The sequence below is a fragment of the Pseudorca crassidens genome, chromosome 11 (genome assembly GCF_039906515.1).
Source record: "Pseudorca crassidens isolate mPseCra1 chromosome 11, mPseCra1.hap1, whole genome shotgun sequence".
Lineage (NCBI taxonomy): Eukaryota > Metazoa > Chordata > Mammalia > Artiodactyla > Delphinidae > Pseudorca > Pseudorca crassidens.
The window spans coordinates 68,105,638-68,119,313 of record NC_090306.1 but is presented as its reverse complement, the minus strand read 5'-3'; the positions used below and the strand labels follow the sequence as shown (position 1 = coordinate 68,119,313).

Genomic DNA, 13,676 nt, shown 5'->3' with positions numbered 1-13,676 from the left:
ACCTCCAGGGCTACCAACCTAGTCAAATCCCCTTCATGTCTGTATTACTGCCCTGTTCTGCCCTTGTTCTTCCCCTCACCAAAAGTCAGTGTAATAGCCAGTGTAAACATTTTAAAAGATCCTGTCACTCCTCTGCCCAAAATACACCAGGACGTTACTCAGAGAAAAAGAGTCCTCAGGGCTTCCCTGGTGGTGCAGTGGTGAGAGTCTGTCTGCCGATTCAGGGGACACGAGTTCATGTCCTGGTCTGGGAAGATCCTACATGCCACTGAGCGGCTAGGCCCGTGAGCCATGGCCGCTGAGCCTGCGCGTCCGGAGCCTGTGCTCCGTGACGAGAGAGGCCACAACAGTGAGAGGCCCGCGTACCGCAAAAAAAAAAAAAAAGAGTCCTCACAACAGGCTACAAGGCCCTATATGATTCACCCACCACTACGATTCTCTGCTCTCTTCTCCTACCTCTCAATTTTGTTCACTTTGCTCCAATTAACTGGCCTCCTTGCTCATCCTCAAGCACACCAAACACATTCCCATCTCAGGACCTTTACATGTTTCTCAGATTGAGAGGCTCTTTCCCCAGATATCCACATGGCTAGTTCCCTCACTTCCTTCACATCTCTTACTAGATGTCACCTTGTCAGCCTATTCTTCCCTGACCACGCTACATTAATGAGCAAACACACACACACCTGCCTTATGCTCCCTTACCTTCCTTTATTTTTCTCCAGAATACATAAGTCCATCCTACAATATATTGCATTATATATTTACATTTTTATTTTTTATTCTCTGCCTCAATGCAACAAAATGTTTAAGCTGCGGACAGGTAAATACTTTGTTCAATACTGTATCCCTAACAGCTAGAAGAACTGCTGGCATACAGCAGACCCTCAATAACTACTGCTTGAATAAAACAAAATAAATTCGTGAATGAGTATCTAGAACAAATTATTGTTAAGAATTTTTTTAATCTAAGAAAAAAAAATCACTGACAGCAGAATCTACTAATGCTAGAATCTGTTCATGAATGGTTAAACATGACTTACGGTGGAAGAAATTTACATGCTAGAGCTGCAGGGTCACTACACGTTTTAAAACAGGGAGTGGCACAAGGTTCATATCTCCATTCACACATCCTCCTGTAAGGCACTGCTGCCTGGATTTCTGGGGAAAAATGAAATTTAGATTGTGTACAAAAATGGACAGCTTGAAAAATAATGATTTATGATAGTAAACCTTTAGGGTTTGACCTTTCTTTGATTATAATGCTGTGGAAAAGACAGCGCTATGGGGAATAAAAAGCATTGTAACTGCTTGCTGATCAAAGCATTTCATACTCAGGTTGAATATCAAAATGTTAGTTTATCTTCCAAACATTTAAAAAAGCAAGAGGTGCAGGAGGCCAAGGAAAATTCTAAATCTTCTTCCTTTCTTTATGTTTAGTGGGTGTTCATTGATCTATGTATCATGATAATAGCATACACTTGTTTGGAATTTTATTTTTTGCAAAATAAATTTTTGTCCATAATTTTATTTTATCCTTGCAACAATCCTGTTGAGTGGGTATCACCTCCATTTTATAAATGAAGGAATTGAGGCTAAGAGGAGCCAAGTGACTTGCCAAATTCAAACAACTGGAAAAATGACAAGACCAAAGACATATTTATTGCCTGACATCAGACGTAAGGAAAACACTCCATCTTTGTTCTTCTCATAGAATTTAGCTCATTGCCTTGTACACGGTAAGTATTATCTAATGACAAAAATGAATGAATAGGTTTTAATAATACATGCTTGTAGTTAGAAAAACCTTCCTTGACTGAAGATCTTTCTCCTGCACACTCTGCTAATATTTTCCCCTTCCCACATCATAGACCAGTCCTTCTGCAGCAGTCCAGAACTATCTCTGAAGGAGAGAGCTCCATAAGGGAGAAAGTTCAGGAAGCAGGTTATGTTTCTTGGACTTCAGATATGGAATTCAATTCCAAGGTATGAGAAGGAAAATAAGGCTTTCTGGAAGGCATCTATGCATCTAAATATTAAAATACTCATTAGACCTGGGTTAGTAGGATCATGGGGCATGAGAGAGGGTTGGTTCCAAGACTAGAATAAACCCCTAGTGTATCCTAGGTTTGGGAAGCCCACAAAGATGAGTTTCTGAGATTTTGATGATGCCATTGGCTGCAGTTGTCCAAAGCTCAGGTAAGGCCACTGGGTCTGGTTCTAATGCAGCAGATTTGTGTATTGGAGAGGAAATAAAGACATGCAAAATTCAACTTTTAAGTAAATTCAAGTAAAAATATCACACTCACTCTATAGAATGTTGTATAGCCATGTCAGTGACTCTTTTTCTCATGAGTCCAGGAGCCCCATTCAATAGGCAAAAATTTGAAGCTTAGTTTGAATTTTCTAAAATCCAAAGAGATTTATAGAAATGTATCCACAACAAAAAAAGGCAAATGATTAGCTCTCTTAGACTGACTTAGAATCTGAGTCTGTTAGAATGAAAAAAATTTGTTTGGGAGACTCAAGGCAGATATCGAGCTCTTAGGTTTTGAAAATAAAGCATGACTTTTAAACACTGGATAAGGCAGTGAGGATTCCTCTCTGAAATTTAGAAAATTCAATAGCTATAGAACAGCAAGGATCTCTAGAAATAAGACCAGGATTCTGCTGAACCAGAAAAATCTTCTAGAGGTCAGTGGAACCAGACTCCATAGTATTCAAAGAACAGAGATAAACACACTGTCTTTATCATTAAGAATCAAACTATATGAGAAGTTGCCTTCTAATGAAGGAAAAGGTAGATACAAAACTAGACAACAAGGAGACATGGGTAAGTTCTGTTTCCAAAGCCCAGACAGCACTGAAAGTAATCATTGAGGCAATCATAAAAATAACATCATTTAAGGCTATTCTAAACAATTTACCACATTAACTTATGGGATACTATAACCCTATGAAGTAGGTATTATTATTTCTCCCATTTTACAGATGCATAAACTGAGAGGCAGAGAGGTTAAGAAACTTACTAAGGTCATAAAAGGTCATGCAACTAATTAAAAATGATTTTTAAATTAAAACCTAATAAATATTCTGTCATTATTTAAGTTACCTACTTAATCTGTATTTGAAGATCTCAGGAAACATACCTTCTATGCTGAAGCTACTTAAATGTTTAAATTCTTCAGAATCATCATATTTTGATGCTTTGGCACTAGAATCTGTCAATATGATGAAAAAGCCTTTCTTGCTGCATAACTCAAAAGCACTGTAACCAGGAATCCAGAGGTCCTGATGGTGAAAAAATGTGGCTCTCCGACGAAAGGCTGAATTCACCTCCCACAGTTTCAGAATAAGAGTGTCATCATCATGGACATAGAGAAAGTAGTTTGGCCTTTCAGCAGATTCCAAGGAAACAAGTGCCAATGCTGTAAAACAGAGCAGTGTTTGACAACTCCCTGGGTTCTCTGGAGAAGGCAGATCATCAGCACTGGCATCATAAAATTCATTTATAAAGCTGACAAAAACAGAACTGCACAATTGTCATACATAGTTAATGCCAATCTCAAAGATTTCAGAAATGATTTATAAGATCTCTAAAGGAAAAAATAGTATTTTAATGCAATGCATAAAGTGACAGCTCCAAAAATAATCAGTCTTTGATAAGTTCCAATTTTTAAATAATTGATCATGTCTTTGGGCGAAAAAAAGAAGTATCAACTTAGGACCCCAGAATGTACAATTCCATACAAATAGTTGAACAGTTAATTGGACACACATTTGTACTTGCAAGCTTTAACATTTTCAAATGTACAAAATCTACAAATGGCTAAATTGGATGATAGAAAAGAAAACGAGAATAGAGAAACAGATCAATTTAAACATGGTGCTGCATTTCAATATCACTGGATTCTTAATAAGCAAATGTTCTTGCAAGTGATTTTACTGCATTAAGAAAAGACTATTTGCTCAACATTATTGTCTATTTCCCCAGAGATGATGAGAAAGCTAACGAACAACTACAAAGCATTTGAGAAGTGCCATGCTTTTTTGTTATGCACTTTAAAAGTTTCCCTTATATTTATAAAACCCATGGCATAAGTTTCTTCATTGAGATTTTAGATTTAATTTCTTAAACCTTAATTTCTTTAGGTCTTAATTCCTTAATTTAAATGTACTAGGATTTTTCTATTAAAAAAATTAATTTTTGTACATCATACAATGAAGAGCTCTCTCAAATCCAATAAACGATTCCAAAGGCATTTATTGTGTCCTAAAACTTACAAACCCCTCTGCTGAGCACTGGAAGATGCGAAGAAAAATAAAAGATATTTTTATAAGAGAAAAAATATATAACTAATATATAAATTAGAACTTTAGACTGTGATAGGTGTTTTCACAGATTAAAAAGAATTAAAGGAGCTCTTTTTACAAGAATGGAGCAATTTATTTTAACTGGAAAATCAGGAGATTTCTCTGAATTAAGTGAAACTTAAGTCGGATTCATTCATTCAATAAATATTTCCTAAGTTTATAGAACACAACATGCATGGTTCTAAGCAGGGTAAGAATAGTAACAATGTAGCCTGAACATCATGGATCAGAAGGGGACACTAACCACCAGGCAGAACAAGTGCCAAGTGGATACGACCAGTATAGATGTACAGGGGCAAACCAGTAAGTGTGGGGCCAGGTACCACGACAGACAAGGCCACGTAAGAAAAACAGACCATCTCAATGACTATCTAGACTTTGATTTATGGTCTTAACTTAACTTGCTTGATATTAAATCACAACTTTTTTTCTTTAACTTTAATCTGGCATTAAAATCTTTCACATGTTAATTATCAGAAGACTATTTTTCAAAAATTTCAAATTAAGTTCTGTGATTAATGCTATGAAAACTGAAGCTGTGCTTTATTTGGGACCAAAAACTCAACCAAACAATTGCAATTCTAATTGCATCTATATATGCCAACAGATAAACAAAGAAATGATTTTATATACAAAAGAGAGAGCTAGTTCATACACCAGTGTCTTATGTTATTTCAAATCCTTTAGAGCACCTAGAAAAATGTCATAAACATATTAGATTCCCCAATTAATATTTACTGCATGAATAAATGAAAAAAGGTCAATGGAAAACTAAATTCTTACTTTCAGTTGGAAATTATACTTACACGATGCCTTATCTTTGAAAAGGCCTGGAGTGATCATAAAAGTAAAAAATAAATTGCCATGAATACTACTTCTTGGCAGAGAGAAAATGTTTCTACTGGTCATATTGATCCCCAGAATAAGGCCAGTCTGCCCATAACTTGCCAGCATATATGGTCCTTCTCCAAGCCCTAGTTAAATGCAAATGAGAGAATTATAAGTTGGCATAGGATTTTTACATTTCAAGCTGCCATTTCAATGGAATAAATTCTAATACCAAAAAATACTCCGAAAATTATTGAGCATTTAAACATTCATCAGTAACAAAATAACAACTCTTTTCAAAAAGAATATATTATATTGATTTGGAATATATACATATTTAGAATATGCAGTTTAGAATATATATATACATGACTGCGTATGTGTATATGTATATGTACATGTATACCTAGTGGTGATGGATAAAAGGTTGACTTAAGCTTTCTAGACCTCAAATTTTCTCACCTATTTGAAGATGTTTGTCTAGGTAACCTTTCACTCTAATATTCCAAGACTCTAATCTACTCTCAATAAACTTAAGCTTAGTTCTATCAATGGTAAGGTATTTTGATAGTCTTCTAAAAATCATCTCTCCTTAATAGGTTGCATTACATTAACACAGAATTCACAGACATGATATACAATATTTTACTATTTGGGGGATTACTGAATTTCATCAGTGAGGTATGTCTATAAAGAAGAAAATAAGATGATGCTGAACAGAGAAGCCAAATGTCATGTTACTTATGCTGTCCTTTCCATACACTTCAATGGTTTCATATAAAGTGAAAAATATATACTATAGTTAAAAAAAACTACTTAGTGTAGAACCAAATCTGAAACTCAGTCAAAGTAGTATTCCTACAAACTTCATCTTATAAAGAAAACTATATAAATTAATTTTAAAATTCACTAATATTAAAAATAAACTGATGCGTTAAGTTTTATGATAACGTCAGTTTACCTTCAATCCAATCTCTATGACGTTTAATGTTTTAAAATAAGTGAGGTACTATAAAACTTTGAGGTTTCTTCTGAATTATCTAAATTACATAATTATCAGCTGTGTACTTTTACAGATATATGTAGATATTTACGTTGTAGTTATGTAAAATGCTAATATAGGTGCAATAGGTGGTTTCAGAAAAGAACAATCTGGTTGCTCTCAGTAAATTTCACTTTTCCTCTTTTCTCCAATTTTTATCTCAAGGACAGTTTTCCTTTCCCAGACTACTCTTAAGATGGATGGAAAAAAATTCAAAGAAACCCACAACCTGGGTTTTTCCCCTTTCAGGATGAAAACGAAGCCTAAGAGAAGGGGAGAAGATAATTGGATTAGAGGGTTACAAAGTCTCCCAAACAGGAAGGAGAGCAAGAACCAAAATTTCCATCATGAGGAACAGGAGAAGGTAGAGATTATAGGATGAATCTTCAAGTGCTGTCCCATCCACTGAGTCATCAGCTGAGACACTTCACCACTGAGCAGCTAGGGTCACCTCTAAGCCATGGGGAAGGAGCTTTAGGAGGGACTCAGACACCCTGAGTGCACATGGAGCTTTGAAAACCTCTGCCCCCCACACCAAGATGGAACTGAGCAGATGCAGGAAGAATTTCGCTATGAGCCTGGCAACAATGGACTCCTCACCACTGTTACAAATATATACCCTGCACAGTTTCTCTATGAGCCAAAGTCTACAACACCCAAGAAAACTATATCATTAGTCTCCACCGCCTACTAGCTCATTTTCTAGGGAAGACAAGAGCAACATAAACTTCCAAGATGAAAATATACACCAATTTAGATTTGTGTGAATATGTAAATAATGTACAAATAGGTATATAAACATGTAAATCATGAGATTCAATTCAAAATGAAGACGACATATACAACTACAGCTTGTGGGCTTCAAGCACCCTCACAGATGTCCAAGAGAAGAACAGGAGAAAGGAGATAGACCACTAAACAAAATATTCTCTCCCCTACTGCACAAGTACCTTCCTACAGCAACCTGAAGAGACAACTGTCATCTGAGAAATCCATTTGTATAAAAATCGAAAGCTCCTGAATTGATTCCCAGTCGATGGATATCTTGTGTCTGAATTGTTTTCCTGCATTTTCACTAGCAATTGAGGGACAAAAGTCACTGACTTTATCATTAATTTTCTGCAGGGAGAATTATAATTTCACTGTCTACTAAAAGCAATCATTTCCTGTAGTTATTATTTAAGCACAGTATTAAGAATATCTGATCTAATAAAATCACTCTGAACTTAAAACTTGCACAACAATTTTTAGCAGGATCTTGAAGTCTTAACTCCCTACAGCAATAGAACATTTATATTTTTAGCAAATGCCATAAAAATGAAGATACTAGAAACAGTCATTGTGTGAAGGATTATTGAACTTATCTCAGTAGTAACCTCTGAATTTTCCTACTTTAAAAATTTTTTTCCTCCTACAGAATCACAATCATTTCTCTCTGCATTTGCTTTGAATAATTTAAGTATTTTAATAACATAGTGTCCAGAGAAAAATGCCAGCTATGAATGTCCAAAGAAGACTAGGTAAGTTTACAATAGTTGTGAAATTATTTGAGATGAAACAAATGAAGAATGCTCATTTAAAACTTTTTTCTTTTTATTACTATCAACAACTTCCACAATTCTTTATTCCCGTTCAATTATCTACCTTGATCACATTACTTTCACAACTCTTCCTCTCCTTGGCAGGTTGACTCTGTTCCCTATTACTTTGATCATAGGAAACAGAATCTCTGTCTCTCGTGGGTCTCATGAAGGCCGAACGCCCCGTGTTCACCCTCTGAATACTACCAATACAGTATTACAAATGAAACTAGAAGAACTGGTTTGAAGAATCTTGTAACACATTAGGAAAAAAAACCATCAGTAGAAGTGCAGCAGACTTATTGACAAAAAGCAAAATGTACCAAGCAGTAAGAGGCAGAAATTCAATATTCATAGAAAATTCTGCTTCTGTTTCCAAGGGCCTGCTGAAGGAACGCCAGAAAGTACAAAGGCACAGATGGAGATTTTCACAGCAGAACTGTGTGAGGAAGGAATTCTTAAGCGAGGAAGTTATTGGAGCGTTTTCTCAACTTGCTGTCTGTGTACGTTGTGTACAGCATATGATAACGACGTGCGGTGATCATTCCTAGACTAGGATGTGCTAACCATAACTAGGCAGTGTAGCATGGAGATCAAGCTCGTGGGTTCTGAACTTAGATTGTTTATAAATCCATTTACCACATTTTGGCTAAACGACTTTGACCAAGTTATTTAATTCACCTATGCCTCAATTTCCTCCTTTGTAAGTGTTAATAATGATAATAATAATGTTATGTCTTTCAGGCATATTTTGAAGCTTAAATTATATGATATAGGTATAGTTAACACAACAAAAGCCATTTTTATTATTAGGTACTTAATATTAGGCAATCAGTCTCATCTTAAGCATGGAATCCAAAGGATTGATGTGGAGTGGGTGTGGTGCGGGAAATATGTTTAGTTTAGATTTTCTTTAACAAACACAGAATTTTTTAAATGTGGGATTTTTTTCCTCTTCAAACTTCCAAAGATATAACAGAAACAACCAAAGACTAAAATGTCCATTTTCTTTTTAATTCATCATCTCTATTTTACTAAAATTTTCTGGCTTTCTTTGTACTTTTACAGCTGACAGATTTCTTCCTGGCTCAATAAGTCATGGAAAATACTTTGCATTGGTTGTTTGGTTTTTTTCTTTAATAGATCAGCTTTCCTATAACTGTTACTCTAACCTACTCATCATGGGTTTTTGTCCAGTTACCGTCAAAGTGGACACTTCCCTGGATCATTTTATTTGTCTGAATTAGGTTTAAGTGGCTACGCCTTCCTCATTAAATAGGTTTGACAAAAAGCAGGCTTCAATTCTGCTAATGTCTGGCATTTTCAATGAGGATATAATTCTCTGTCTCTTACATCTATGCCTTAGTTTTAGGCAGCACCTCCTCTTAGACTTCCCATTGCAAATCTGAATGCTTGGGAGACTAGATTTTCATTATTACTAAATCAGTAAGTTCTCATTCTGATAAGATATAAATAATTATTTTTCCTAAAATGATGGCTAAATAAATTCCTATATTATAGTTTGTTTCTTTGATTTCCACAACATAATAAAAGTTTGAATAATGTCCATATTTATTCATAATGGTAAAAGGTATACGTTTGGTATATATCTTTCATCCTTTTAACCTAAAAAATTAGCTAGCTTTACTCATTCATTCATTCATGTTATTCAAAAACTACTGAGAGCCTCCTAGGTGCTGAGAACTTAGTTACAACACTTTTATTTTAAAGGGAATAAATTTTAGCACAAATACTTAGAAATTTAGATACATTTTAGAAGGCAATGGCTTTCATTGAGGCATACAGTTGGCACTTAAACAACATGGGTTTGAACTGTGCAAGTCCACTTATACGCAGATTTGTTTCAAGAGTAAATACTACAGTAGTACACAATCCATGGTTGGTTGAATCTGAAGATGCAGAATTGCAGATAACACAGGGTGACTATAAACCATACATGGATTTTCATTTTTTTTTTTTTTAGTTATAACAGCACCATTTAATAAGGCTTTATTTTGTTCCAGCAGTATAGGTGACATACAGTGTCTCATCTAAGCTCACAGCAAACATAGAAATAAACAAAATAATTAAACTTAAATGACTTAACCAGGTTCACAATGTTCATACGTGACAGAGAGTGGACTCTAATCCAGATATGACTTCAGCTGCAGTTAATGACAACCACACTATAGCTTTTGGTTCCCAGCAGAGGTAGTGCGTTATTAGAAGACCACTAAATCTCCACTCAGAAAGTCCTGGAAACTGTCCTGTGACTCAGCCCAGGGGACTCAGCTCTACCTCAGTTTCCTTCTTACGTCTCTAATCCTTCCTGGCTCACTTGCCATTCCCTAAATGTATACGTTCCCAACTTCCTACCTTCAGACTCTATCTTCTTCTCCTGAAAATCATCTTTTCCTCTCTACACAGCCATACATGGATTTTCAATTGCACAGAGGGTTGGCGCCCCTAGCCCCCTCCTTGTTCAAGGGTTAACTGTATGCCAAATTATGAACTCTTCATACCTTGTTCCCAGCAAACTTGTTCAAGAATTTTGAATCTGAAGATATATTTAATAGAATACTATAGTGATATTCTTTAAATGTCACATACCTTCATTGTAATAGTCACAATCGAGTGCTAAAAGGAAAAAAGAAGAAATGTTAAACTAAATAAGGATCTCACCACTTATCTCAATATATGCAAGATATGGTTTATCAATGACAAAGTGAAAGAACTCAGAACGACATCATTATTTGCGAGTTTTCTCTGAGCAAAGAGGATTCTTTAAGAGTGCTCTGTAATAATTCATTAAATTTCCTAAGATTATTTTATAGGTAGGCAAATATATCTGCCAATTTATAGATGTCCACTGAAAGTGTTAAAATCATAAGCTGTTCATCAGATGACTTACTATCTACACAAGTAAATGAAAAGTTTAGAGTCAAATCTGAACGCAAATTCAAAATGATGTTTTTAAAACTATGTCTCTTATCATTAGAACAGTGGAATTTCATAGCCATAAGAGAAATAGTCATAAACAGTATCTCTGAAAATGGTATGTAAATAATTTGTAGTTCAAATGTTACAGTCATAACAGTCTAACACAGAACAGAAAAACTTACTTCAAAGTTTCTTTTATAAATCCTTTAGCTATACTACAATTTATCTGCATTGTCAAAAGAATATAAAATTTACTCATCTTAAAGAAATTCTATTTCCATGAGTCCATGGTATCGCTTCTAAGATAAGACAATATGAATCTCTTCATAAGGTTCCCACCTAATGATGATGCCCTGAGAGGATACTCACAACAAATAGTAGATGATCTCCAGTGAACAGAAACCCCTTCCTGACAACACTTGTACGCATACGCTGCTACACTTGTGCATAAACATTCACAATCCCCACCAAGGTTACAGTTACACGTGTCTTCATGACAATTTTTGGCAAAAGAAGTAACATCAATCTGAAAATGAAGTGAAAGATAAATTAATTTCAAAAACTACTAACTATAACTGATTAAAATTCAACCTTCTAAAAGAAAACTAACTGGTAGATTTTCAAAATTTGCTATTATCAGCTTAACACTGCCACCTAGAGAGTTCTCAATATCTCAAACTTCTATTCATCCAAAGGAATTTATTAGGCAAATGTAAGATCAAAGAACTAGCAACACAGGTAACGGGACTAACAAATATAACTTCAACATCTGCAATACAACAGATTAATATCTGTAGAAGCTCATTGTTTCTTTATTGGCATATTCACATGGCATTAAAAGAATGTTCTGCTTACAAATGTACTTTTGCTTAGTTTTTAATAATATCTTAAACTATTCTTACAACTTCTATTGGAACCTAAAATTATTATGTTGGAAAGACATTTTAAAAGTTAAATTTCTAAATAAATTACATTCAATCTTGGGATGTGCTTCTAAAACCATTTTAAATGTGTCACTAATAATACTTTTAAACTATACTTTGGGTTAAGGAGAAGAATGCCCATTTGGTAGTGTCATCTGAAGAAAAATAAGCATTTATGGCTTTGATCAGTCATTTATGGCTTTGATGATGGACGTAAAAATGTTTCATAAACTGAAATAGATCATTAACAAGCATTATATACGCTGTTAAATAAGATGGAGTCAGGAAGAATGTAAATCAACTAAATGTGTCAGTGCCACAGAAAAACAAACTCCCAAATTTGTCTTCCTAACAAGGGTTAGGTAGTATACCTGAAAAGCCAATGGGTAGCTAAATTATTTGTCCTGTTCATCTCAATATTATAAATACAGCAGTACTTGTTTAAATTGGAAAGTTTAGTAAAGCATTCATTTACCACATTGCGACAAGGAGCAAAAACATCACTGTACAAAATGGAGCATTCTTTCTTGGCATAAGGAAATTTGTTTTGATGTGCCTCACAGGGTTTAAATAATTCAGTTGGGGTTTCACACTGCGGAAAAAGAGAAAAGAATGTTTTTAAGGGGTGATTTCTGAAGCTGAAACCAGAGTAACCTAATCTGACTTCATCCACCACAATCATACCTAATATATTCACATTCTTCTGGACAGACTTTACCTAAAGCACCTGTGCTCGGCCAGCTCAGTGTTAATAGTATATATTATCTTTGAAAGCAACTAAATTTACTATTAAAATCATGAAAATATTAGAGAGTGAAGGTAAATCTTTTTTAAACTGTCAAGTGCAGCATTACATGACTAAAAAAATTGCCTAAGCAAATTATTCTCTTTCCTTTAATTTTCACGTCCTTCATTTCTGTCACAAGCCATCCTCTGAGGAGTTGCATACACTCAAGTGTCTACAGGCTCACCTCCCACATACTAAACAATTCGGTCTCTGCCTCTTCTAATCCACCTCCCTGAAACTGGCCTGGAGAAGGCCATCATTGATATCGTTACTAAAAATAAAGGCAACTTTTCCATCTTCATCTCACTTGCCCTTTCACTGTCTTTGATTCTGTTTCATACTTTACCCTTCTTACATGTCTCTCATGTGTTTCCGGTGGCACCACTAGGGTTTCCTCCTAGTTCATTTGCTGCCACTCTTCATCCTCCTTCCACCTCCCTTCTCTGCAAGACTTGACATTCAAATCTCTATTTTTTTCATTCTATACACTTCTCATGCCTTCAGCAACCTGAATATGATAGTAACTACCAAATCCATATTTCCAGCCCATATCTCTTTTCTGAGATCTCAAAAATTGGGACATTTCCACATAAATATCTGTCACTTCTCTCTCAACACATTCTAAAATGTACTTATCTTACACCATTGTCCTGTCCCCACTGTCCCCTACCACCCACCTTCCTCTGTGCCCTGTCTCCTGGAAGAGCACCAGTGTCTATGCAATAAGCCAGGAAGATGGGAGGCATTCCTGAATTCTCCAAATTCATCTTTCCTTATGCAGTCCTTTCAACAGATGCTGATGTTTCAGATGTCTCTCAGACTTAGATAGTTTTCTAAATCTTCACTGATTTAACATTTCTTAGCTGGATTATAAGAGCCTAACTAATTTAGGGCCTTCGAGTCTAGATCCTAGCACACATATTTTGCAGCTTCATATTTTGCATTCCAGCCATTCCCTACTTCAAACCTTCCACCACAGCCATATTGAACTTCTTAAAATTCCTGTTAGGCACCATACTCACTCCAGTCTTCCTGACACGTTCTAAAGGGATGCTCCCTCCTTTGCTGCTGCACTCTTTCCCATCATCTTCACTTGTATAGCTCTTATGAGTCTTGTAGGAGTCAGCTCAATGGCACCTTCTTGGGGAACCTTCCTTTGACCATCACGAACTCCATGCTGTATACACCTCTATCCAAGCACC

General features: G+C 35.5%; 1 protein-coding gene across 1 annotated transcript in view; it reads right to left on the bottom strand.

The window, feature by feature from the left end:
- Positions 1-13,676, bottom strand: part of OTOGL (otogelin like) — a 149,428-nt gene that overhangs the window by 54,382 nt on the left and 81,370 nt on the right. The window contains 6 exon segments of the mRNA XM_067697438.1: positions 1,044-1,161; positions 3,150-3,428; positions 5,181-5,348; positions 10,435-10,461; positions 11,134-11,290; positions 12,163-12,279. Of these exon segments, the coding sequence (XP_067553539.1) occupies positions 1,044-1,161; positions 3,150-3,428; positions 5,181-5,348; positions 10,435-10,461; positions 11,134-11,290; positions 12,163-12,279 (866 nt within the window).